At 40.5% G+C, this 27,319-nt stretch overlaps 1 protein-coding gene across 1 annotated transcript in view; it reads left to right on the forward strand.

Annotated features, from left to right (window-relative positions):
• Positions 1 to 26,914, forward strand: part of PTPRN2 (protein tyrosine phosphatase receptor type N2) — a 664,689-nt gene extending 637,775 nt beyond the window's left edge. Inside the window, 3 exon segments of the mRNA XM_069799855.1 lie at positions 160 to 224; positions 16,675 to 16,748; positions 22,205 to 26,914. Of these exon segments, the coding sequence (XP_069655956.1) occupies positions 160 to 224; positions 16,675 to 16,748; positions 22,205 to 22,276 (211 nt within the window). The 3' untranslated portion in view covers positions 22,277 to 26,914.
• The last annotated feature ends 405 nt before the right edge of the window (positions 26,915 to 27,319 follow it).

Genomic DNA, 27,319 nt, shown 5'->3' on the forward strand with positions numbered 1-27,319 from the left:
GTGCAAGCTTTCTCTCCTCCCTCAGTACCCTACTTTAGCTCCCCGTTCTCTCCTCTTCCCCCATGCGTAACAGTATAACATTAAGGGCAGGTACCTTCATGTTGAGTCTAGATGCACATTGATAGGCTTTATTTTTTCTTTTTTCCTTTCTGTTGGCAGTGATGGTGCAGGAAGAAGTGGAACCTACATTCTAATTGACATGGTTCTCAATAAAATGGCCAAAGGTGAGAATCGAAAGGCTTGTTACTTCCTTGGTACTGAAAGATGTGCTTATGTTGCCATGACAACGCGGAGAGCAATATTCACAGAAAATCGGAGAATAAATTAGAGGCAAATTGTACTCTTTCCTGAACGTTCTTAAGTTTTATTTTCATAGCAGTTTTTCAAACAACAAACCCAAATGCAAATGCTTTGTGAATGAGCAGGTGTTTTTGTGCTGTTGAGAAGTATTTGAATTTTAAAATTTATCATTTAAAATAGTTATTACAGTTTTTAGAAGATACCTTAGGGCTGTACAATCCTTTTTTAGTGGTTAAATGAGTTAGGTCCTGGGCTGCTTCATGGCTGTTGCCTAGTCCTCTGTCAACTACCCAGCCACGATGGTCAAACGCGATTACTTTTTGTCGCTGCCCATTGCCACCAAAGCACCAAGAAGAGTTGGTACCAGACCGGGCCTCGTGTGCTGCACAGATTTGTCTCTTAGAAGGAAAAAGACTGTAGTGAACAGGACAGAGGGCTGAAAATAAATCAGCTAATGCTCTGTTCCCAGTTCTGCCACTATCTGTTCAATATTGAACAGTTTATTTAACTTCTGTGTTCCTTAGTTTCCTTATCTATGAGATGTAATTTTATTAAATGGGAAATCATCTGTCAACATAAATATGTACCGTTGTTTGTTTAAAATGAAGTCTATAGATTCTCTAGAGATTGGGACCATTCCTTTACTTTTTATTTATTGGTAAATGGTTCATGGTGGGAAGTACTTGAGATACCCTGAAATAACCTTTGTATGTTAGAACTAAACCAAATTTTTAATACTGATACTGTCTTCAAAAGGAAGGAGGGTAAAAGTGGGCATGTAAACCTGACCATATGTTAAAAAGACATAATAGTCAACTTTATTTATATACTGTACCTCTTCCTCATGCCTTTGGCCATGTTTCTATCACAGTGTCATAGAACTGCATTTTAAGAGGAAGAGAACTCTTGTGAGGTTGAAAATAAACAAAAAATAGTCATTTGCCTTTCTCAGTTCTGAACCCGAGTTAAGCCACCTTGATCTGGCATTATGCACATATGTGTATTTAAAGAAAAAATATTAATTGTAAAAATGTATATTGATTTATATAGAGAAACGATATTTAGTTCTTTGAGTTCTAATCGCTTTACAGTTGTTGTTTAAAATCTTCTAACATAGACATATTTTTAAACGTAGTCTAAAAATACACTCCATGCTTTGCAGTCATCTGCTATCGCATCCTGCATATCCCAGTCCTGTGGGACATAGTGGCATCCTATCCCTTTAGAAAGAAGGGTTTAGCTGTTTTTTTCTCTCCAGATTCTGTTAACGTGTCTCGTCAAACGTGGACTGAATTTTCTGCCCGTGACCATCGTGTGGAACTTGCTGCTGATGTTAGAAGTTGTGTGTTTGCCTTCTCCTTAGCACTGTACTGCAAATAAATTTTTCAGTGGGATGGGATTAGTTTTTCATGCTCGTTGGAAAATAGGTTTTCACTCTGTGAAGAAATATGGAGATATCTGCAATGCTTGTTACGTGCCACGTGACAGCCTAGTCTTTAAAAATCGGAGCGATGGTATGTCGTAAAATTAACGTAGACCTTTGTTAGGTATTTGTTCGGCTCATTTCAGCCATCAGCAATGAGAAGCCGTAATGAAAACTAGATTTAAAGTATATGCAATTTACTTGCATAAAGAAGTAAATGAGAAGTATTTTCTAGCTTGGGGCTTTCAGCCACTTAAGGGAGGGTTGACTTTGTTGTAAAAGCACTGAAGAATGCCATTTATTGACTCCATTGTACCATGTAATGTCAAATTCCATTTTAAGTGTGGGCTTAGCGCTTCACAATACCAGACAAGTCATGTGAAACTGGCCAGAGAAAGGCGTCACAGGGCTTTTTGGAGATCGGTCACCCCCATTTTGTTCTTGACCTGCTCCCCTCTGCCCGTGGGGGTGTGCGACGCGAAATCCCCTGACCTGGTGCTTTGGCTGGGGTTTAAATGAAAGATCAAAGGGCAGAGCGGGCATCTCAGCCCTGCTGAGGTGGGCCTTTCCCAGGCTGTCACACTGTGCGGCCGCCAAAGGTTTTGTTCGGGCGGGAACCGAGGCCCAGCCTGTGCGGCCGGGGCCCTCTTTGTCTGGCCTGAGAAGCTGGAGGCCCAGGTTGAGGATCCAATGTTCATCAAATGATCAAAGGCCTGAAGCCCTGGACATGAAATCTTTCTTTCCATTTCCTTTTCTTAGAGAATGAATTGCACGAGTGGCAAAGAATGCCCTTTCCAAAGCTTTTATGTGGAGTGCGAGGGCTAACTTCAGAGTCCTTCAGCACTAAACATAAAAATGTAAGTGCACTTTCAATCTGGGCCCAGCTGCAAGGCCAGCATCTAGTAACATTTCTTTCAAAAAGGCTTTTAAGGATTAAGGCCTTCAGTCTTTCAAAAAAAAAAAAAAAAGAAAACGGACTTTTAAGAATAAACTTAGAATAATTTGAGTTTCTTGTTCCACTGTCTGGTTTATTAGAAAGTAGACAATAATGCATTTTTAAATCAAAGTAAATAGAGGAGTACTTAGTTTCGGCAGTGGGAAAGTAGAAAGCAATCAATAAATGCCTTGGCTCTTTAGTGGGGTTTTTAATAGGGTGAGTTGAGAAAAGGAGCTCCTTTTTCATGTAATGATTTACTTCCCTGCATTCTCTTAGACAGTTAACTGTAAATGCCTGTGTCATTTACAATTTCTTCTCCTACTGCTCATTGAATTAGTGCTAATACTTAGTCTATTAAACACGTTATAAATTCATATCTTCTACTATCTTGCCTGTTGCCATCCCTCATATTATTTTAGATGCTGAAAACCGCCAGCAAGGGACCTGTTCCTAAAGCCTAAAGCGGGGGGAAAAGAAACCAAACTGGGGAGGATTTTGTGCTTGACACCCGCCCCATCAGTCTGACAGCCCCGACCGCTTCGAGAAAGCAGGAGTGAAATTTAAAAAAAGGCAAAGCACGCTATCTTAGTGCGCCTGCAGGACGGTAAAAGTTAGTCCCGAGGGTAGAAGTGTGTACTTGAGGGGTGGTTTGGGCTGGCGGGAGGGCACGCCGAGCTCGCCCAGAGCGGACGGGAGCCCCCGCGCAGCAAACACCTTCCTGGCCCCCGGCTGCCTTTGAGAGCCGGGCAGCCCTGGCCCGCGGGACTCCCGCCGGCTCTGCACAGCATCAGGAAGGATTTCCTGTTGGGTCGGGTTTTTAATGAATTTCACTATCCTCCGAGCAGCAAATGGAATGACTCCATCTGTGCATTCACTCCAAACAGCCACATTAAATAATCTTATTAGATACTGGAACAGTCAGAGAACAACGGTGCCTATTCAGTGCTATCATTCCTGTGTCGTGTCAGCGGAAAGTTTTAAATGCAAGTGGATCCTTTTGTTTAGTTGCTCCAGTAACTTAGTGCTGCTATTTATCATGTAGTTTATTACGATAATTATTTTTCTTGCTAGATTCATATGCAGAGTAGTTACAAGACCCTGTTCCTATACCCATCAAAGTAATGACAAAAATGAAAGAGTGTTGAATCTGGTCTTACAGTAACACGTTTAAATACTATTCAACGTGATTTAACTATGATAACTATTTAACTGTGATACTGTTTTTACATGGGTGTTACAATTTTAAGACAGTTACCAAGTCACCTCTCATTTCATTGACAGTTTAGGACAAGCTTTAGTGAGAAGTTGAGAAGTGATTCATTTCAACTCCATGCATGCTTCCATGATTTAAATAAATACAGAAAATGATAATGGATTGTTTTTGTACGTAACAATGCTTGCTGGATTTTTGACAGAGACTGTTTTTCTGAGGCTGATTTCTGCTGAGGATTTCACTGTTCTTGATGTATTTATGAGTTTTATCCTTTGTTACTAGGGAAGATAAACTGATTTAGATTTAGTCTACTTGATATTCCTTCCTCACCCCAAACTGACAGTAACTCCGAGCTGATCAGGTTTTTTCTTTTTGTGTGATCTAGAGAAAAGTTGAGAATTTTCTCATTTCTTGTCTTTCCTGCAGGCTTATTGTAGTGACTAAAAGTCTGATATATTGCAAGACATTTTTATTGAGTGTTTCTGGCATGAAAAAGAAAAAAAAAAGAGATTATGAGTCTTCCCACTTTCATTTTTCTGAACTGAGAGGCTTGGATAGTGTAGATAATAGTTTGATTTTTAGATATTAATCCAGCCAGCAACTGCTTAGGGTTTGCTGACCATCCATTTTCTTGTGTTTGAACGAGCTGGAACGAGATGAGTCAAAGGGAAGGCGAATATGAATTTTAAAATCCTTTTAAAGTATTGATTTCTGAATTCTAAAACCCAGCAAAAAGATTCGATTTAGCAAAGCCGAACCAACGGTTTATTCTCTCGCATTCAAAAGCTTGGATTATAATTGATGAGCACACACTCTCTGGCCTGGGCTGGCTGCGGAGGTTATCTCCCCAAGTCCTTTCCTTGCCCCCGCTACCCTATTGTCTGAGGGTCTTGTGAGTCAGCTCCTGAGCAGATGCAGTTTATACCGTGACATTTTAAGGCAAAACAAAAGATTCCTTAATTCGCCTTCTGACTCATCATGATCAAATGATTTTGGCTAATCTGAACCCTTGCTGAGGTTTTGCTTATCTGCTGTGTGGATTTAACAATCATAATGAAGTTGTGGGGTTAGCTCCTCTCTGAAAGGATTTTATGAAAGAAAATGCTTGCCCATATTCATGTTAAAATGGATTCAATCTGCTTATTTTTGCTTATGCAAAGTCTGAGAAAATTCTATTGTTCGGTTGTGCTGATACAAGTCTAGAGCAGACTTATTTCTGACATGCTTTTGGTGACTGAGATAATATTTCTTCAGCCCAGGATCCAGCTTCTCCCATGAAAATAAAACTTAACATACTACATGTCATACAGTAGTTGAGAGAATATATAGTGTAGAAGAGAGGGGGGTTTTAAATGGTATTTAATGGTAAGAGGGCAAGAAGTAGGAATAAAAATAGGTGATATATTGGAGAAAAATTTACAGCAGAAAAATTCAGGACTTAAAAATTTAATTGTTTTCATGTTCTAAGTTTGAATCGATCACATTGCCGGTCTTTGAGATTTGGGTGAGATAGATTATTATCTCTAGGAAAAAGGAAAAAAATTCAGGCCAGTAAAGCCAAAAAATTATGTTTTGCTTTGTGAGCTATTGTGCTATCCACAAGACTGCTTCAGTTCTCAGCAGCAATAATGCTAACCATGTAAATCTGAAATGTTGCTATTTCAATTTCTGAAGGAAGTTCGTAGTGTCCATGTAAACATATCATATGTTGTAAGGCTGTTTTTTCAAATGAGCTACATTTATGTATTGTAACTTTTATGTAATGAGTTACCCTGGAAACACAATTAGGCAAATAGTGCTCATTCTTGCAGCCTTTCCCAGCAGATAATTAATCACAATGAGAGCTGGGCCCCCAGCTACATGCAAAAGTGTATAGGGAATGTATAGGACAGTTTTTTACAGTCCAGCCTGTGATGCTTAGCGAACTCTCGCTATTTAAAATAGTGCTTATTTCCTTTGCAAAACACATTTTGATGTTTGAAGCTTGAAAGCTTTTGACACATTATTGACACTATAAAGTCCTTGATCAACAGTTCATAAAATGAACATAAAAATGTAGCATGTTCTACAAGCTTCTGTTGTGAAATGAATTAGTGACCACAGGGAGGGTGGTATTGGTGGATGTTTCCTAGTGTATGTTGTATGGACTGCATTTTTAATGGTTTCCTTTATGGCATATAGAGATTTCAAACAAAAAGCAAACAAGTTATTGATGTAATTTCTTTGGCTTTTTTCTTTTTTATATAGTTTAGTGGTCAGGTGTTACTCTAAAAGAGCCATATTTCTTGAGTTATTTGCTATTCTGAGGATTTTATTGGAAAAGAATCGGGACTAGGAAAGTGTGGTAGAAAGCAATCCTAATTATTCAGGGTTTGGGGCAAATGAGTTGTGAAGAAAGACTGATCAGACATGGGCTATTCCTTGGGAAAGGGAGCACGAAGGGGGGTCCCCATAGAGCGTTAGAAGACCCTGAAAGGAATGTATTGATGTCAGTAAGCAGCTTGAGATAGTGACTAATTTGAAAACAAGAGGTCATTGACTGAAACTAAGGAGGAGACAAGCAGATAAGGAATTTGGGCGGCATTTTTTCACACAATAGGTAGGTTAGAATATGGAAAAGTGAAAAAGCTGGTCATAGAAGTACTGTGGTATCAGTTTGAGAAGCAGCTGGGCAAATGTTTGGAAAAAGAGGTTTATATACAGAGTGAAGAACTACTTTTTTTGTAGCTAATCTCATGCAGCAGTCCATAGAAGGATTTGAAGAGAAATGTTTAATTGACCAGATGGTAGTCTTCTGGCTGTAAAGGGTACATACAATGTATATTGCCTAACTAAAATGTAATTATTCCACAACTTCTATAGCTGGATCAGTTTAGTCACTTCTAAGGATAAACTTCATTGAAGAATGAATCCATAATAGTTGCATCTTTTATCCAGGTCACTCCATGTACTGTCTTGTGAAAGCATTGCCACCTACGTGCAACGTAAAGTGAAAGTAATGTCAAATGTAGTTACTACAATTTAATAGATTTCATGTGGGCGAGCTACTTCTGTGTCCCCTGTAAAGAAAATTCACATTTTCTGAAGGGAACTCCCAAGATTTTTTAGAGCCAGCTGAGGCATGTTTTCAGAAATGTCATTTTTGCAATCAGCACCTTACCTTTGTTTGTGTTTGATTCAGCATGTGGAGATGAACTGCCTCTCAGGTAATTCGAGAGTGGTTTCTGGAAGAGGTACTAAAAGAAGAAAATTGTGTAGAACTGTATGGAGGCTGATACTGGGGAACACCTCGAAGCAGGCAGTAACAGCACACCCACAATTCTTGCTATATGTACACTTTGTGTGTGTGCATGTGTGCGTGCACACGTGTCTGTGTAAGTTGAATTTAGATGTGTGCACTGGTATTTTCTAGAGTGACCATAGGTGATTATGGGATATCTTACCCCGTATGGAATATAACTCATTAACTTCTATTTCTTGCATGTAGTAATTTAGGCATATTCCTTTTACTTGTAACTTCTGGAGAGGCTGGAGGAAATCTAGGTGTGAAAGAGAAACAATTCCTGTATGGTATAGAATGTGATGTGACATATTCTCATGCACAATGGAAGTGAGGAAGGATTGGTCCTCAAATTAGCATCCATTTGCATTCAGTTACAGTGAGTAGTTTCTGCATGTTTTTTCTCATTGACAAAGGATATTAGCTTAAAAGCTGACATGTCAGTAGTGGATTTCTATCCCTGCAAGACTGTTAAAATCAGTGTAAGCTTAGAAGCATTATTTTCCTGTAGCAGTTATAAAATATTAGGCTGTTCCTAGGTGTTCCGTCTTCAGTATCACCTTCCTTTGGATTGTGTACTGACAAAGCCATATCACTTACATTTATGCATTTATAACATGCTGTTTTCTTCAAGTATTAATATAAAATGTGTAAACAATAACATATTATGTAATGTATACTCTGTGTGTATATGACTGTCACAATAATTTTCATTACATCACTTTTATTACTTTAAGTACTCTCTTCTCCATTTGTATGCTTGCTTTGCCTGTTGGGTTCTTTTGTTGTGGTTGGTTTGGTTTGATTTTTTTTAATAAAGGAAGTGAGATTTTAATTTGGGTCATTGTTAGGTCTATAGAAGCACTTACGTATTTTGTCTGAAATTACAGACAGTTTACTGATTCAGGTGTACGTTGGGTCCATCCCTAACTACATACACTCATGCACACAGATTTTGTTCATCTCAGAGAGAGAATAAGCTTTTAATGAAGATGCCAGCCTGAATACACTTATCTTTTTTGTTATCTTTAAAAGTGTGTCCCTCACTAGGTTTTTGCTGATGCTTTCTCTTTCCATGAAAAGCATCAAATGGTCCTCCTGGCCAATAGCAGAATTCCAGCAGCTACAGCAGCAGACATCTGGATAACTACAAATGAAAATTGCTTTTATTTTTGTAGTTTGTAGCTGTTGTTCAGCTCCCTTTTTAAACTCTAATATTTACAATTGTTTTTATTTAGTGGGCACTCAGACAATGCAAGTTGAAGGAAGAAAATGCTCTTGTTTCTTTGCAGCAGAGTACTATACAAACAGCAGTTACTCTTACAACACACTTTTCACTTCCATGGCCTCCCCTACACCATACTGCAAGCAGTTTATCTTTTCATTGTGGTTCATGTAGCTTTTTACTTTGTCATTTCCATCAAAATTGCCAAACTGGGGAGGTGAGGGCAGAGGGGAAGGCAATAGACACAAAGCACAGATCTCAAACACTGTTAGATTTGGCAGATTCTAGCATTTGTGAGCCCGAAACTGCAGAGCAGAAACTCAACTCTTTTCAATCCAGGTTCATTCCAGCTAACTTTAGCCATATAAAGCATCTAGCATTAAGCATCTTGCCTAACCTAGTTGTCTAGGTCTCCTCAGTCATCAATGGAGAATGGTACGCACCTCTGGAGGATAATTCTCACGCAAATGAATTGCCCATCAGAGCTTCCCCTCTCTCTCTTAGCTGTTGGGAGAGGAGATGACTAACTCCGATTCGCACTTCAAGGATGGCTGGAGTAGAGGAGATGAGGCTGGGCCTTTGAGACTAAGCTAGTTAGTAAATATTACCGGTATGCCATTAAAACTAATGGTCAGTGAAGAAGTGGTGTTACACTCCCCCTAGTTATGACCCTTTCTTCTTTAATCAGATTGAGTTTGCCCCTCATATGGTGTGATTAAATGTTTCGCTGCAACATTAAGTACTCAATGGGGCAAACAGCTACACGAGCTGTCCTTTAGAAGTTGTCAGCGGGAAGCTGGAGGCATCTAGAACGTTGTGGGCATTGCAAATCTATAGCGTATCTGTGCTACGTCCAACTAGCTTGGGTATTGGAAACAGTATAGCTGTGACAGTGTAATAGTCCTTGGGGACTGATATACCCCTCTAACTCCCCAGAGACCCCACTTTTGTTCCTATACGCTATCACAGCCAATACTATAGGTGGGCCCTTTTCATGTATTAGGCTCCTGGCAGACCTGGATCTAGTTACTGTCTGTCCTTCTTTAGGAGGTTTCTGTCTTTGGGTCTCCACAGTTCACTTTCTACCTCCTTGCTAAGGCAAAGCTGAACACAGAAAAGGGCCAGAAAATGTTGTACTAAACCCAAGAAAGCTTATTTGTCAGAATCCTCACACGGGGAGGGAAGAAAGGCAGCATAAAGCTGCTGTGCACAAGTTTACTTTGACCATGAAGCATCACTTCTAGGCATGAGTCATGCAGTCATCACCCAAACATGAAAAACACTTGTATTCTTCCTAAACACAGACACGCTGTGATGAGACAGCTCGTTGTCCTTGCTGACACTGTATTTTTGCCCTTATTTTCTTTCTCACATATATTTTTGCTATTTCATAATATTACAAGTGTTCTTCCACGGCACTCCCAACTGCCTGCAAATACTGCATCGTGCGTGACTCTGAGGCTAAAAGGCTGCCGATCTGCAGCATCTTGCAAATATTAATTGGATCTTTTTCAGCTTGTAGCAACAACAGTGGAAAGAATTGCATTAGGGACTCTTCGTTCAAGATTTTAACAAGCCAGTTTTTAATCTGACCTCACAAATCCCTTTGCCCTTCAAGGCCTATTTCAAAACCTATACAATATAATAAATATAAAAAGATGCATTAAGCAGGTAATACCTGACTAGAATGAAACTGAATGCTTACTGCTGCAAAAAGAAAGGCACTTGACAGGTCATTTCTGTAGTCCCCTTAGTACCCTGGGTTTTTTCTGTTGGGATAAATGCTTATTCCCATACAGATCATCATCATCTTCTTAAGGAGAAGTGGTAACAATGCTAATAATCCCACATTTACAACTGCTCAGCATGACTCCTACATCATATATTCAGCTTTGTGATCACTTTATGATCAAGGGGAACAGAAAAAGGGCTGAGAAAGATGCAAAGGGTGTTGGAAAAAAAAAATTAGAGTATCTATCTAGGTCCTCACCTCTCTAGTGTCCAAGTACCTTGTAATCATTAATGGATTTGCCTTCATAACAACTTATTAAGTAGGAAAAAGATGGTTCATTTTATAAATGATGGTGGGAAACATAGGGTGAATTTAATGATTTAACCAAAGTGGTGCAGGAAGTCAGAGTCACAGTCTGGAAGAAAATTCAAATGTATCTAAACATAGCAAACTAACGACCAAGCCATCCTTTAGGACTCAGTAACAAATTTATAGCCGTTCTGCAGAGTTATAATCGTATCTTTTTGAGGGTATATGCTGGTAGATCTGAAAGTTGTTCCCCACTAGAAAAATCCTTTTTAATTTAATATTTATGAGTGATATGTATTTGTGAAACATTCACAAAGAAAACTCTTCAGTTTGGGTTATTTAAGGAGAACACCCACACACACACACAAATAACTGCTTTGATGAAGTATTTAAGGATTATTTTATTTTTATAAATATACAGAAAATTCAGAGCATCTAGACTCTAAAATATTCCTTTTAATATAGTGCTTTAATATAAAATTCTATCAGTCTCACAATCTACGCAGCACTTTTCATTAGTAATGAATAAAATAGGACTTTTGACTTCACTTTCAATGCATGTTCAAGCCTATTACATAAAAATACTCAAAGCTTACCTTAATTAAGCCAAAATCTCCATACATTTATGTAACAAATGCTGATTGTTCTTATAACTGAAAAAAAAAAAACCAGCACATTTTCAGGTGCACAAGCTCTGTGGTTTGCTGAACTTGAAAGCCACTTTTTAATGATACGCCTTCATTTTTTCTTCCCAGCTAATAGATTAAAAGATGTTACCCCTCTCGACAAACTTTGTCATATTCCTGTACCATCACGGTGACAGCAACGCTGCTACAATGTGGAAGGGATTATCCTCCACAGAGTGTTTCTCATGTTTCTTGTGCTTATCAAAATGGGTCCCCTGCCATGTTTAGGGGGAAGAGAAGAGGGGGAAGACTTCATTATTATAGTCATAAAACTAACATTAGGTAATTCATGATGTTTTTAAATATTGTGAGCTGCTGCTGGTCACCTCATGGAGCCTATTGCAGCAGAATTTGGCTAGCTCGTTATTTATTGCAGGAGGAAAAGGGAATTCAACTTTTACCCATGTTTTTATGATGCTGGATACTCCACTTACGTGACTATCTAAGGGCAAACACTTTAACCCCTTGAGATCTGCTAATCAGGAGCACCAGCTGTTAAGTGCCAGCATGCATCCTGCATTGGTGCCTGCAGGGAGAGAAAGGGTTGCAAAGGATATGACCCTAAACTTCAGAAACCACTTCTCTCCTTGGGGGCAAAATATCATGCAGCTTGCATCTTCTCTTGTTTTCTTTTAGTTTATCCAGTTAATGTTCCTGATGTGGGTTGTTGTGCACTCACTGTGAATGCTTTAAGCCTTTAGGAAGATGATAGTTAATTACTGAAGTTAAAAATCTGGCTTGCACTGGTGTGGAAGTGCTTTCAGAGGTATTTACTCAGCTAGCTCACTGAGCTGCTAAGGGCAGGGGGAAAGCTAGTAGTATCTGGCTCAGTGAATTACTGCAACTGCATGTTCTGTTTAAAAAAAAAAAACCACATTGCACTGTCATTTTTCACAATGCTGCTGGTACAACATTAGCTCAGTCTCACACTAAGTTCCATTCGTATGTTCATTTAAAACAAGCAATGAAATCCATTGTGAAAAAGGAACCTGTCACAAACACAAACCAAATTTATTCCCTGCAGAGTAAAATACAGTCAAAAGGTGAAAAGGCAGTTCTTTATTCTTTAAAGGCTTCCTCTTTTATCCCTCTCTTTATTTTCTGAAACCAGTAGCACTGTTAAGCAGACAGATATGTATTGGTGGGGAGAAAAGATAGAAAATATTGCCTTTTTGACACATTTTGTATTCTCTTTTCTAATTGTCAGTGCTCTCCAGCCTAGTATTTTTAAGCCTTCCTCTAGATTATTTGTTGTATGGCAATAAATTGACATCTCCATCTATTACTGCACTTCATAGTTTAGTAGCCTGAGCAAAACACTTCCCATAATGGGATATCCTTGGAATCAGTGGATCGGGTTCTTCCAGCTTTTACTCTAAACCACTGCATCAAATTTAGTTTGTGGGCTTTCCAGATAAGCAATGTTTAAAATACCTTAGCAGTGTGTGGATATTTTGCAGCCATCTCAGTAAGAGCATGATTTGACCCTAATGTCCTTAGATGCAGTATCCCTCTCTCCCAGAGTCATGTAGCATATGCTGTATTTTTTGTCACCTGAAATGGCTCAAAAGCATAAATAAAAGTGTTACTGGGTACTATAGAATGTTATGTCATACTGTTGTACTCTCAGATTAAAGAGAAAGCCTCAGCATGGCGAAGAAGATGTTGGATTTGTGTCAGATTTCAACGAAATAATTCCAAAGAGAGTTGAAAGCTCCCACTGCAGTGAAACACTGAGCTCCTCTCACCTGTGAATGCAGGTTGCGTTCAGACCTCCCTTTGTGCCTTGAAAATCTCTTTCTTTGTCCATCTCTGTCACTGGAGAACTTTCTACAGACTACCATCGCACACATCAGTGGAAGTGAGCTGAATTTACATAATATAACAGCAATCTAGCGTAAGTTTGAATAGAAAAAAAGCCCTCATCACAAAATGAGATTTAATAGTGGACTATATATATTTAAACTCCTTTGGTTTAGGCACAATAAGGGAATAGATGCAGAACATGTAGTGGTGGATGCGGGGGAGGAAGAGAGGTTTGCTCATGTAGAGAGACAACAAGTCATGCTGGCTTTATCCTATGCCATTGATTTCATCCTTTTTCCTGTGAATTTTCTTGTTCCAAGAGAATTTTCTTCCAAAACAGCTGCCCGTCTTTGCAGCACTAAGTTTTGTTGATCAGCCTCTCTAGGTACTGAGGTAGTTCCCATCACCATAGTATCAGAGGCATTCAGAAATGGAAAAAAGGGGATAGCAAACCTATCTCTGCCTCTGCTTCGCCTTGCCTCTACCCCCCGGCCTCTCAACAAGACAGGTGATTTGGGCAAGATCATACTTTGCTCTCCTTTTCCTTTTAATTACCTATGGCTGAGGACATCAGAAGTGCTTGTGGGTGACATGCTGATCACAGCCCATGGACTGGGGGACACTAATCAGTAAAAACTGACGTATCGGGGACTTCTACTGACAAAACACTTCAAAACAAGCTTCCCGTTAAGCACAGTGGCCCACTAGGACTATTCTTATTCCCTGCAGAGTAAAATACAGTCAAAAGGTGAAAAGGCAGTTCTTTATTCTTTAAAGGCTTCCTCTTTTATCCCTCTCTTTATTTTCTGAAACCAGTAGCACTGTTAAGCAGACAGATATGTATTGGTGGGGAGAAAAGATAGAAAATATTGCCTTTTTGACACATTTTGTATTCTCTTTTCTAATTGTCAGTGCTCTCCAGCCTAGTATTTTTAAGCCTTCCAGTGCAAGCATATGCTTTGGTGTTTTGCTAAATCAGGATTTTATAATCAGGTGTTGTTCATACTATTAGGCATGTCATTCCATTAATGATGATAAAAAAGCAAGCATTAGTTCGCTAGTGAATGCCTGCAACCTGCATCACAGAAATGGAGGAATTAACTCTTTCAAAGGTAAGCTCAGAAGCCCATCTGGCTATTAAAGATTGTTATTAAGGTCTTGTCATGAACCTTTTCCCATTTAGTCCTGAGGCTAGAGTATTTTCAAATAAAGACCATCCCTCACTGAAGGGGGGGACGTACATGTTTGCAGCCATGGGGAAGCCCACGCGGCACTCGAGCCTGCCAGCTCCACTGGGAGGATCTCCGGGTTCATCCTTGCAGCACACCTCGGAGGCCAGCTCAGGACTGGGGTTAACCTCATCCATGGATGCTGGTGTCTGAATTTTTTCTCATAGCTTAATTTCTGAAAGAGAGAATTCCTCTTATGTTGAACCAAGATGCTACTGGGACATATTAATTCCTGGTTATCCAATGAGGCCACAAGTAAGGCTGTAAAGCATGTGCAGTACTCACACAACTCTGCTGCTGTGGACATCTGTGGTGGAACAGGAAAATCTCTCCTAACTGCATGTGCGTGTGTGAGACTAAATGCTAAAATGAGCTACCATGTTACACCAGTGCTTTACACCAGGGTTTACAAAGAGTGTACCTTTACTGATGCTTTCCAGATGAACTGCCACTGCAAATGCAAAACCTGCAACAGACTTAAGGTATAATTACTGTCACTGTTATCAGACTTTACAACGTATGTATGTATTGCTTTGCTCCATTGTAAGGAGGTTTGGGGGTTTTTATTTTAAAATAAAACTTTCTATTTTTTCCAAAGCTCATCCATGTAAATTCCTGTACAGTGGGGGGGGTTGTGGAGGAAGCAAAAGCCATACAATGCACAACCCATGGTAATTAGCAAAAATATCTTTCAGATACCTTTTCCAAGTTGTGACTGAATGATATCATTCCATTTCTGTTACAGCTGAAGAACATATATTCAACAATATGAAGAATATATTGCAAATCAATTATTCTTATAGAGCTGATGTTATTTTTAAATATCTTCTCCTATCTTTTATCAAAGGAAACCAAATGAAATCATTCACCATTAGTTGCTTTTCTGAATTTTTTAAAAGATGGTGCTGAGTTATAAAGTTGAGTTAGGTAAATGAGGAGGTGCATGATGTTTACATTGACATGAACCTAATTACAGTTAGACTTAAGCCCTTAAATTACAAGAGTTGTAGGAGGAGTGTTAAGAATTGGGCCCAATCCTCCAAATCCAGTCCTGGGAACTAAACAAGTATATGTTCTAGATGTGTACAAGTTAGCTATTGCAGCAGCAATGCTTTAGGTGCGTGGCCCACAAGTTAGGCGCCAAGACCCCTGTGAATAGTTGGGCAGATTTAAATGCCTCCAGAAGGAATTCCCAAATTGGCACAGGCTGGGCCAGGAGATTCCTAGGGCCAGGCAATAGGAAATGGTTGTCAAGCTGCACAGCGAAAGGCCACAGTGTTCTTCAGAGCACACCATTGAGTATCCTTTAAAATAGAGCAGATTTCAGAATTGTAGCTGATCCCTGTTCTTGGTAAGCCATCTAATGACAAAACTGTATGTACAAAAGAAGAGAGACCTGAGGTCAGCATCTTTCTAAGCTTCAGAAGCTGTGGACCCACATCTGCCCTAGGAGAATGCACGGACAACCAGGGCAGTAGGGGACAGGGGAGCAGAGGTGGGGCAGTTACACTTTGGCTAGGGTGACCCTCTGCCCATCTGCGTGATGCTTTGGCAGGCACTGTGTGAAGATGCAGAAGGGGACGAATGCCAAAGAGCCAAACTCTGTAGGTGAACTTCTCAGCTTGAAGGATTTCCAGCCAGGCTTCTACTCTTGGAGTTCATACAGGAGGGACCAAAATCCTGATTTCCTCTCAATCCCTTCAAAAGATGTGTCAGGTTAGGCACTTAAGGAAAATGAGGAAGATGGTCTTAAAACATCTTAAACTGGAGGAAATTGAGAGGGAAATCAGCATCTCCCTGTCCCCTTTGGCTCTCCAGGCTCTGGGTTATTACAAGAAAGGTGAGAAGCACAAGGACTTGCTTTGCTCTCCACAGATCACGTCTTAAAAGAAAGCACCTCCATTTGCACCGAGGAAGGGAGCCAGTCCCCGCAGCAGTTAGGCTGCATGTGCCTGTTTTCTGCATCTTGGTGCTGCTGAGCACTGCGCAGCAGCGGTATCCCGACATCCAAAGTATAACCTAAAGAAAATGCTGTAGGTTTGCCGGCTGAAAGAGTGATCGCTCGGCAAGGTGGTCTGGCAGGTCTTGAACTAAGAAGCCACAGGCAGGTTTTCTGGATCTCGGCTGCAGGTGACAAAAGTTCACCTAAATCTTGTTTCAACAGCATAAATCTTTGTGTGGTTTGGGCCCTAATTCAGTGCATACTCTTAGAAGTGACAAAGGGGCACTCGGTGGCATTGCCACAACAGACCCTTAGGTTCTGCAAAATATATTCTGCTCTAGGTGCAGATGCATTTTTAAGAATTTGTTTTTCTCTGGCTTTTCTTGAATTAATGTTAATAAAAGCTGCCCCAACCTCTTATTTTTCTATATGAACACAAAAATTGCAGCTGCCTGCCAAGTCTGCTGAGAGATGGATGTAATAATTTTCAATTGGACTGTTAGCCCAAAGGGAACCCGATAGCAAGAGATTGACAGATGCAGCATGGATTATCTTGTGCTCTGAACTCAGCCCAATTTGTGGTTTGTTGCAGGTGCTAAAGAGATTGATATTGCTGCTACCCTGGAGCACTTGAGGGACCAGAGACCAGGCATGGTCCAGACAAAGGTACTGTCAATAAATCCACTGGGATTTTAAATACATTAAAGGTCTTTCACAGTAGTTGTTTTCATGACAGAAGAGAGAGAGTATGACCTAATTTAACGCAGGTCGCTTGCTGATTACTCTGTTTGGCTCCCTACCAACTGAGGTTTATTTATGCTGAAGATTTATCTAGGCTACTTTCTTTGGTGTTTACTGCTCTTTCTTGTAACATCTCCAACATCTATCTTGATTACCATATATGAAGGGCAGTCAAGACAAGAATCTATAGCCTACTAAAGAAAATGTGCATTTGAAAGAATGCTCTTGCTTTCATCCTGAAATATGGATTATTTTCTTAGAGTATCTGTGCATGTAATATTTTTTCAAAAGCTTAAACTCATTAAAGAGAATGTAACTGCTGCATTTGATTTTTTTCCTGAAAAAAAAAAAGTTTTGAATTAAAGGAGATATAGTTTTGTAGGAAATCAAGTAATTTTTAGTATTTTTGAATGGAAGAGCTTACATTGTGCCTAAAGCCGTGTCCTTTATGGATGTAGCGTGGTAACTATATTTGTACCCTTTGGTGAGGTGAACATTTTGCTCTATAATTCCTGTCAGTTGTAATAGTTTTGACATTTTTCCACAATGTAAAACTTTTAAAGATAGCTGATGGTGTGATTATAGTCCCTCAAATTAGAAATGAAACTTTCTATTATTAACAATTTCAGTCACGTATGGAATGATAGTTTGTGGTATTTGCTGCAAGTTAAGAGCTACAAATAGGACAATAAAGAAACTCGTTCATGGCATGGAGACCAAATAAATCAGTGTATGACATCATAAAATATCGAATGAGAGTTATAGCCCCAAACGGAGTAACAAGAGCAATGTGACAGCACTCCGTCTTGGCCAGGCTGGAACTGATAGGAAAGTCTGCAGCATTTAGGGAGTTGAAATTGCTGAGGGACAAAGGTGAAATAAATGTGTGTTGCAGGAATCATTGGTTCATAACTTTTCTTGAATCTCTTCCTAATCATTTTATCTTCCCACTAATACTAGGAGAAGTGGGGCTGGAGAACAGTTGGGGGGACATTAGTTATTATTTACCAATTAAGTAAGTGCATGAAAAATAAAGATGAGCCAGTCAAAGCTGACTAATCTTTATCTGCAAGTAAGACATAAAATTGCACAAATCTTTCTTCTGCTCTGATTATTCAGACTGGAAAAAAAATGCATATAGCACACCATATCCAATGTCACATATATTTACTCTGAGGGAAGATGCAAGTTTTGAACTACTCTGTAAATGCATCCAAAATATATGGCAGCTCTGTAGAAATATAGAGCTCAGATTCCAGTTTCCCTCTCAGAGCAGAGAAATTACAGCTTGTTGCCTTCAACAAAAGAAAAAGCATAGCTCCAGAACCAAAGGATGAGGTTATGTGAACAACTTCTCTTACTTAGCTCAGAAGTAGTTACCCAAGTCCCATGAAAATCTCACTCGAGACGTGTTTTTCCCCTCCAAACATTTATCTGGAAAAGCTCCAGAAAAGAAACGTATCCTGTGTTTTCATCCAGGATGAAAAATTTTCTCAGGATATTGCTTATCTCTCCTCTTGCTCCTTCTTCCATCATTGTCATTTTCTCAAAACCACCCAAATCACTTATTCAAGCTAATGTCTTGCAAATTATAAATATCTGGTTACATGCTAGCAATGCATGATCCCCAGAGAATTTTTCTGATGGATTTAAACAAACCCCTGTGCTTTCCCCACTGAATACAAATGAGGAATATTAGACTCTTGGAGTAATTTAAAACGATGGATTAAAAGTCAGGTTAGAAATGCCAATTACAGAATATCCCTAGGCAAAATAAACACCAACTTACTTCAGCAATGTTATTGTGTTTCCAGCAGGCAGCGCTCCACATTTTCAATAAGCATGTGAAAGATTTGTTTGCAACATTTTGTCTTCTGGAAGGGATCTTTAATTCAAAAGCACTGTATATAATAAATGGTAATGAAATTATCATAACGACATTCTGCATTTCTGAGAAGCATAATAGAGGGTTTGTGGGTTTGTTATTTTTTTTGCAGGGGAATCATAAAATAGAATTGATATGCCACATGTGAGAGGAAAAAGTAATGAAGGAGGAAGTGTATTCTCTGTGATGGGAAAAATATATATTTCCTTTTTTTCTCTCTCCTGTATCTTTCCTCTTGCAATCTGTAATATTTAGCTAAGGTTCTTTATTGTGTCATATATGCTACCTGTTCTCAGTTTGTTTTCCTGGGAATTTTTATTTATAGACTTAATGAAACATAGCTTATTATTTTTTACTAAATGAAACATAGCTTATTATTTTTTACTAAATATATTCTTGTCACCTCTGCATTATAGGTGGACTGACACCACAAAATGCCTGTCCGGCTCTGTTTTCTAGGAAAAGCTAGATGTTAAAATTCATCTCCAGTCAATCTTGTACATACGAATAGCATATGTGAATGATAGTGTAGCTGTACAAAACAACAAACTGAGCTCCTTTAAAATTTACTGAAATTAATTTGCTCTAACTGTGGTTGTTCTCATGGAAAGGCGCAGAAGGTGTGTAAAGGCTTTTCTTTGGAGGGTGTGATACACATCAATGGAAGCTGCAGTATCTGCATTTCACCTGTGCATATTACACAGAAGGGAGGAGGGGGAAGAGCTCAGCTGTGCCATCCGAGAGAGACCACATCCTCACACATCTCATGTGTCTGCTCTACTGTCCCTTTTACTGCAGTGTTTCACAGTCAGTTTTGACCTCTGGCTGTAAAGATGATGCTTTTTAAGTTGTTTTGCCTCAGTAATTTAAGGTCACACCTAGTGTTAGCCGGTGGTCTCCACTGAACTTGTCTCCAAAATCCATACTGAACTTGGGAGTTCATGTTGATCAATCCACGGTCCTCGGGCGAGGCAGACACTTTTCCTCAGGTGGTGCAATGATGGCCTGTGCTCCCATGAGGACTACGCCTCCGTGAGGGTAAAGGCACTCGCAGGTCAGATGATCTCCAGCCTGACAGGTCTTTACAATAAGGTGAACACGTCTGGGACCAACAAGGTTAAAGGGCAGATTTGCTCAGTGAATAACTTTAGAGTAATACAAGTTATTTTCAGGAATGGGACTAATTTTAAAGTATCGTAGCCCCTGATCTTACAAGCTTTTCCTGACTGTAAAATACTCAGATGAAGAGCACATTAGGTAGCCTCATTGCCATGGGCAGCTTCCCTTCTTCCGAACCGACGCCCACATCTTGGAAGAGGCATCTGCACATCTCTGAAAACTTGGCTGCATCACCACGTCAACCCCATCGTGCTCAGATCAGCCTCTTCTGTTGTTGTACTCCCCGAAGGACTGGCAGCGACGGGGACCAGCTGTCCCGCTCACACCTGAGTGCCGGCATCCCGGGAGCACCTACTTTGCCCCCCTCCTTCCAGCCCCAGCACAAAGGTCTCCCACCCTGCCCAGGCTGCTCCACCGGTCTCTCGCCTCGCAGGTCTGCACCGATGGGGTCCAGCGGCTGCCGGCTGCTCCTGCCAAGGCTCTTTTTCCCAGAGGCGAGCACTTCTCATGCGTCAGCCCATATTTCCCGAAGCTTTTTGAGCTGGTACAAGGCACCCGGTTTGGTTCTGGCACGGCATGGCCAGATGAATGCCCTCTCTGCCTCCGCTGCCCTCCAGCTCCTCTCACACATTCGGTGTACTCTGGTTAAAATACAACTGATGCTCCTGGGTGGCCACCAGCACTTCCAGTCTTTTCTTTAATTGCAGAGACCTTGGGGAGTGCGGGGAGGCATAGGCAGGCATATACACCATTTTCTATGCCTAATGAGGGTGAGTCCTACTCTTTAGGGTGAACTGATATCTGATTAAAAACTATTGGCTGCAGTCCAGCAAATGTACAAGGATGCCACTTTGACAGCACCAAGCAGACAGCAAAATTCTTGAATGTCAGTGTCTCTGAGAAATTATTCTGAGTTTTGTTCTTCTTTTCCTGCTCAGGAACTGTGCCCATCATTGCTTGTCTCAGAGGCATCTCCACATGGGAGATGACTCTGCAGCGGGGTAAGACAAGGCAGAGAAGATTGGCACTGAATTGCAGGAATTAAAAGTCAGCTGCCTTTCTGAACTACGAGTTGCACATCTGTAGTTTGTTCTTTCATCCTTCCAGCAGATTTCCACAGTAAAGTGAAACGCTGTGGAAAATGAATGCTGTTAGCCCAGTAATCACCTCTGGGGGCTGGCCGTGTTCTGTAGCCATCCACCACTGCTGCGTACATACCTGCAGCCATCCCGCACAGCCCCTGGCAGGGCAAACTGAGGGGCTGGTGGTACCTACCAGACCACCAGGTCTCTAATTGGAGACACAGAGAGTATCCCAGCAGTGATCTCAGGATGCTTTGCAGGGTGCATCTCAGACCTCCGTTCTTAAAGTCGGTTCTTCAGCAGCTCTTGACCCCGGCTGGCTTAAACCACTGGAGTACTTCTAGAAAATCCAGAAACTTCTCCACAGTCCTTGTCTGGTGTCCTTGATTTGCCTATATTCTGAGTAAACTGCCCTCTTTTCTTTTTTCATCTGAAAAGCTGCAAATGCCAAATCATCCTGTCAGACACTTCAGTAAGGTAAATTTCTGAGAAAAATTACTTGCTTAGAAAATATAACACCTCTTAACCTTGAGGAAGTAAAACTCCTTTGTCCTTTTGTAGAACTACACAGTTCAGGAGTGTGTTAGGGTAGAACTTAGAGGAGGTGGCCATTCATGGCTGTGTCCTTCACACCTCTGCCAACCCAGCCCGGAAGCCCGTTAGTAATTTTGGGTTTATGCTTACAGTAAATTAATAGCAGAGAAAAGCCTTCCCAAGTATTTCTTAAATAGGAGTGGTCTAACCGTCATTAGGTAATTTGTGGGTGCAGAAATGCCATTAAAAAGGGAGGCTGAAAAAGAAGAATAACAAGTAAACCAAAAAGCAGATACTGTTCTATGTAATAGATATACAGTGAGGAGGTATTTATTCCAGCTGATTTCACCTAGAAACAGTCTTGAGAAAAGCCAAAGGCTCTGCTTTGCAGCATCTCACCTATTTCATATCTCAATTATGTTAACAAGTTTCCATCTCTGTGTCAGAAGGAAATGGCTGGTGATCAACTACTCCCAAACCCTTCTGACCATGCAATTGCAATACATCATTGTGTCCCAATAGCTTGGTTTCTGCTACCAACATTTTTCTCCATTAAAATGACTCCAACTTCAAGATGCTGTCAAAGATGTTATATGGCATCAATAATCCCAGAACATTTTGTTCCTTCCCATTGCAGTGTACAGTTCCTCCTGCATATTCATATTTTTAACAATGTCTTGAGGATGCTCGGCTGCGGAATAGTGCACCAGGCTTTTGGAAAGTGTTTTATTATTCAGAGTATGCGTTTCTTCTCTCCACAGGAGCAGTTTGAATTTGCTTTGACAGCGGTTGCAGAGGAAGTGAATGCAATACTCAAGGCACTTCCCCAGTGAGCAGCTCGGCCTCCCAAAGGTTCCTGCAGGATCCATCCCTCGTTTTCCTCATCCTCAGTCCCTGTGAATGTTCTTGGAAACCGTAACCTGACCTTAACTGTGTATCTTCTGTTGTAACCACATAGTGATAGGGTCCTTACAAACTCCTTTAGCTGGTAAAAGTTCAACAGTTAAAATGTGTATTCTGGTTTTGGGGGTTTTAAACAAGTTTTTAAAAGTACATTGAAGCCTCGGATTAAGTGACAGAACAATCCACCTAATTTCTTTCACATCCTCGAAGCCCTGAATGTCACACTTTGAAAGCACACATTTATGTTCTTAATAGCAAATATACAGTATTGTGGGTAATTAGTGCAGTCAATATAGTCTCAGAAAACAGTGTTCTGTTATATTCTGTAACTTCTCAAAGGCTGAATGGGGGGTGGGGGGCCTGAAGAGGATGGTGATTGTTCCTATACAATGCCGAGCTAGAGCATGAAACAGTGCTGAGGGTGTGAGTAAACACAGGTCCAGGCTCTGGCAAAGAGAGCTTGCACCTTCTCATGCTGGGCTTTGGCAAGCAAATGTTTTCTTAACTGTTGTTTACTTTTCAGCTTTGTGCCATGAATGGAAGAAAATCTGAACTGTAAGTAAGTAGGCCTGCACAGTTGTTGCAACTGGGGAGAACGAGTTGGTCACATTAATGGGAAGCTGGGGGATAAGGAGCACAACAACTCTGACCGTGTACCTACCACTGACAGCGCGGAAAAGGAGAGTGTAGACTCACCTCAGGTGATGGGGAAAGGCCCTGTCAGCAGTCAGGTAAATGTCCGGAGCTGTTGTGGAAACAGATGGTTGATTTTATGGGATTACTGAGGAAGAAAACGGGACTCTCCTCTTTATATTTTTGCATTTCCCTCTGTAAAACTGTGCTGTGCCATCCTTTTTAGCCGGGAAAAATATATTTCTGTAAAAGCCTGGCTGAGGGGGAAATCTCCAATCTGCATTTTATGATTCTCATCGAGTCTGTCTGATCCAGACATTCATTGCACCTTTCTGCTTGCTCCTTGTTCTGAATGATACCTATTTTAACTAACCATTAAGGGATAAAGAAGCACACGGGTTGAATTTCAGAGATTCTTATGTTCTCAAAATCCTAATGCCTACTGTTGCAAAGTAATGCTAAAATGTGTCTGTGAATAGTTTGGTTATGCAATCTTGCTTATGTGAATTCATAGCTTTAGTTGTGGTACTCTTCTGAAGGAATTTAAATTATTGATAGAAAGTACTCTGATATGTTTGAATGAAGGGCCTGAGTAGAATCATCAAAGGTACCTATGTGATCTAGGCTCTTAATTTCATTTTCAAAAGTGAATACTTCGATGCTTTTTCATATGTTATCCTACATCTCCATGGTTTAAGAATCTGGGGTGCTTTTTTTTCCAAAATCTTAACAGTGTTGTGTGCTTGAAACCATATTAAGTTAATCGTTTAACTTCAGCACTGGAAAATATATCACTGAATTTAATTTGGGAAGGGGAAGCTTTTATAAACTTCTAATCAGTGAAATGTTAAAGATGACAATATCACAGAGTTTTGCTGGCACAGAGGTAACAGGCATCTGTCGAAATCAACCATGTTGCAATTTTGTGTTGTGGGTGTGGATATTGGTGATTTCTTCTTTTTAGCAATTAAAGAGTTATTTAAAAAAAAAAAAAAAGGCAGAAGGCTTGTTACTTTTTGCCATACATTTTTGTATGCTTTGCTTGGTATGTGCTGTTGCTTCATTTGTGCGTTCCATTACTATAGCAGTACAGAGCAGTTACTGCAGATGCCATCATCCTCTTAAGTACACATACTGTACATTAAGCCACATGTTTATTTTATGGCCTAAGCATTTTAGAGCTTTCCTAGCAATAACTAAAAAAACTAATGGAGTATGAATGAGAAAATTGCCTTTTTCATTTGATAATTTAGGTTTAACAGGATTCTTTTATTACTTTAGCTAACACAAAATTGCAGATCAGGGCAGATGAGATCAGTTTGAGCAGTATCAGCAAGTGTTTGAAGTAGATTTACTGTGAGCCATGTACTGCAGCTTTCTGAAAATACAGGTAGTTATATCCAAACAAACTGTCCAAAGAATCAAAATCAGGGCATCCTAACCCAAGCCCTCCGATTATTGGGTAGAATTATTTCCCAGAGCAAGATGCTGTGCCATTACCTACTGCCAATGGGCTAATGTGTTTTTAGCACAGATTTCTGCCATGGGATGCATTAGCGTTCGCCTTCTGACTGTCCCTGTGCATACCACAAACATGGCTGACAAGCTTTTCGTTTGCACTCCAGGAATATTTTTTAATTGTTCTTTTGCAAATATTTGCATTTCATAATAGCAATTTCAGGGTGATCCCTGTTAATTCACAAGCAGCTGAGTGTGGGACTTAAATATTGCTCTTCATGCTTTGGAGTTTATTTAGCGTAGATTAGAGGGCATTAATCTTCCCCAAGGCTAATGGGGCAGGGGTCTATTGTTTTATTCATACTTGTAGACCAGTTTACACAACAGAAAGATGCAGTCTTACTCAGAGGGTTAGAGTCTGTCCCACTGAATGTCATTGACAGTCCTGTTATTTCAGCCATGTTTTGTACAGTTCTTCCACAAAGAGGTGTCAGGCTTATTCTGTTGACTGTAAACTATCACACTGAGTGTTCTGTCTGCAGGTAGCGTCCTGTTCTCACCTCTCGGTAAACGCCCTGCTTCTGAGGGTGATCACCTGCCGCAGGGTCTGTTAGTGAAACACAGGTTTCAGTTGCACCAGGGCAATCCGGAGGGGTTTGATAATCCATTTCCCGGGAAGATGCCAAAGCCATGGATGAAGCCACAGAGATGGGTTTCTCATGCAGGGCAGGTATTTCTTTACCGTTTTCACTGCAGTTAACTTGTGATTTGGCAAAGGATGTTGTTCAGGCCACCGCTGGCCACTTGCACTGGACGTGGGTCCTGCCCCATGTTCACTGGCAGCTTGAGTTGAGCTTCTTCCTGGAATCCAGCATCACCTGAGAGCTCAGAGTCAAATGAGAGCCACCGTCCTTCCCCGTTCAATATTCTGCTTTATCTTGAGTAAACTTATTGCGATTGAAGCTTGGGCTGGTGCCTGACGCGTAGCCATAAACAGCGTGTGTTTAATATTGACCATCCTCGTGTTCTTGATAAAGACAAATTGAATCTACAGGTGCTGTGTCTGTGGATGAATCTTTAAATGACATTTAAGCGGGAGAGCTGCAGGAGGGCAATTCAACCCCAGTGCTCACAGTTTCCTTCCTCTCTGGTCAAAGCCTGTGGCAGAGGGAGAAAACCGTGTTTTCCCACAGGCCCAGCAGCGAGCACAGCCCACCATGACCTGACCAGACCCCACGCTCATGTAGTCACAGTGTGTGCAGATGTGAGGGATGGAGAGGTGGTTGTCACCAGCGTTGATAGTTTGTAGGAGTAACAGCACAGTTGCTTTCTCCAGCCTTCGCCCTTCCCATGACAAGGGCTGAGATTTAGAGGGATGGAGGGGTAGGACAGCACCATTCCCCAAAGACCAGATCCTTGAGGTTCAGCCCTAGCCACAGGGAAAACGGTGTGGGGTTTGCTGTTGGCTTCACGTGTTTCAGGTGTGAGCTCTGCCCAGTGCTCCTGACCATTGTCTGTGGGACCTGGTGCAGCCCAGGTAACATCCAGTGGAAGTCCTTGGCAATTGAGAGGGCCAAGAATGAATTTCAGTAGAAAATCCCATATCCAAATCTCAACCCAGTAGTAAAACAAGCAAGATTATTTTTATAGATGCTACTAAACATTTAAAACATTTTAAAATATTTTTTAAATCTACACCAATGACTAAACCTTGTTCCTGTCTCTAGCATGCATGCAGAACCAATCTCCATCTATCCCCAGGGGAATGACAGCTATAGTACCTGTAAGGAGTTCATGCTTTATTAGTCAAGTGGAACATTAATAAAACCCAGCCCACCCCATAATTTCCAGAATAGTCATTAATTAAAAAAACCTGTTTATTGGAATAGAAAACAAGTATTTGATTAGGTTTGTTACAGAACAATAGCTCTCCTAATTTTTATTCTGCATATTTTATTCTTTGTTTAGAAAATTCTCTTAAGAAGCAGTTGAGATAATTCGCTTTTTAAAACTGTACAGTTTCTATGGTTTTGCTTTTTAAATGAGAGTACACTTTGTAGATTTGATTATTATATTTTTCTGTTAAGATTACATTGGGCATTACAAAAGCATTCCCCACCACAGTGAAAAGAAAGCTATCCTGTTGGTTTATTGTAAAAGAAAAAAAAAATAATTAAAATTGCAGAGCTGTGGCATACTCGATCCAATTAGAGCATGACTCTTTACTACTCTTCGTTTACCACATTAGAAATAAAGTTACACCAGCAAGGTTTCATTTGAAGCTGTTCTTGCATGCTGTTTGTACTGTATTTGATGGCATAATATTGTTTTGTTTACACCTTTTCTTTCTTGTCATTCTATTATATTCTTTATATGTATATAGTTTAAAAAAAATTATACAAAGTATTTTGTTCTACCTCTGTAAAAATCATATTTGTGAATAAAGTCACATTGTCTGTGGAGTATGGTATTGTGAATACAGCATTCACAGCTGGTGCTTTGCTTTTATTCGAGGGGTGGGAGTGGTACCTCCATGCATTGCTGGAGAGCTGGATTCTGAATATCCGAGGTGGGCACACGGGGCTGAAAGAGAGTGGCACAAATGTCCTGTTGACAGCTTAGAGGTGCACGTTTAAGCTGCTCTGAGCAGAAGAGATTGCAGCCACCTCTGGCTTGGGAGTGTGGCCTGTGATATTGGAGCTTCCAACGTTTTGATCAAGGCAGACTCCTGTGTTCAGACCAGAAAGTAAAGCAGGAAAAAAATGACCGAATTACAGCGACCCTCCTTGTACAACCGGGAAGTGAAAATATTTGGCCTATAGTGTGTGCCACAGAGTGTACAAGTTGACAAATGGAATAAATGATACCTTCTTTCAGGAAAA

This window comes from Haliaeetus albicilla, chromosome 2 (genome assembly GCF_947461875.1).
Source record: "Haliaeetus albicilla chromosome 2, bHalAlb1.1, whole genome shotgun sequence".
Classification (NCBI taxonomy): Eukaryota; Metazoa; Chordata; class Aves; order Accipitriformes; family Accipitridae; genus Haliaeetus; species Haliaeetus albicilla.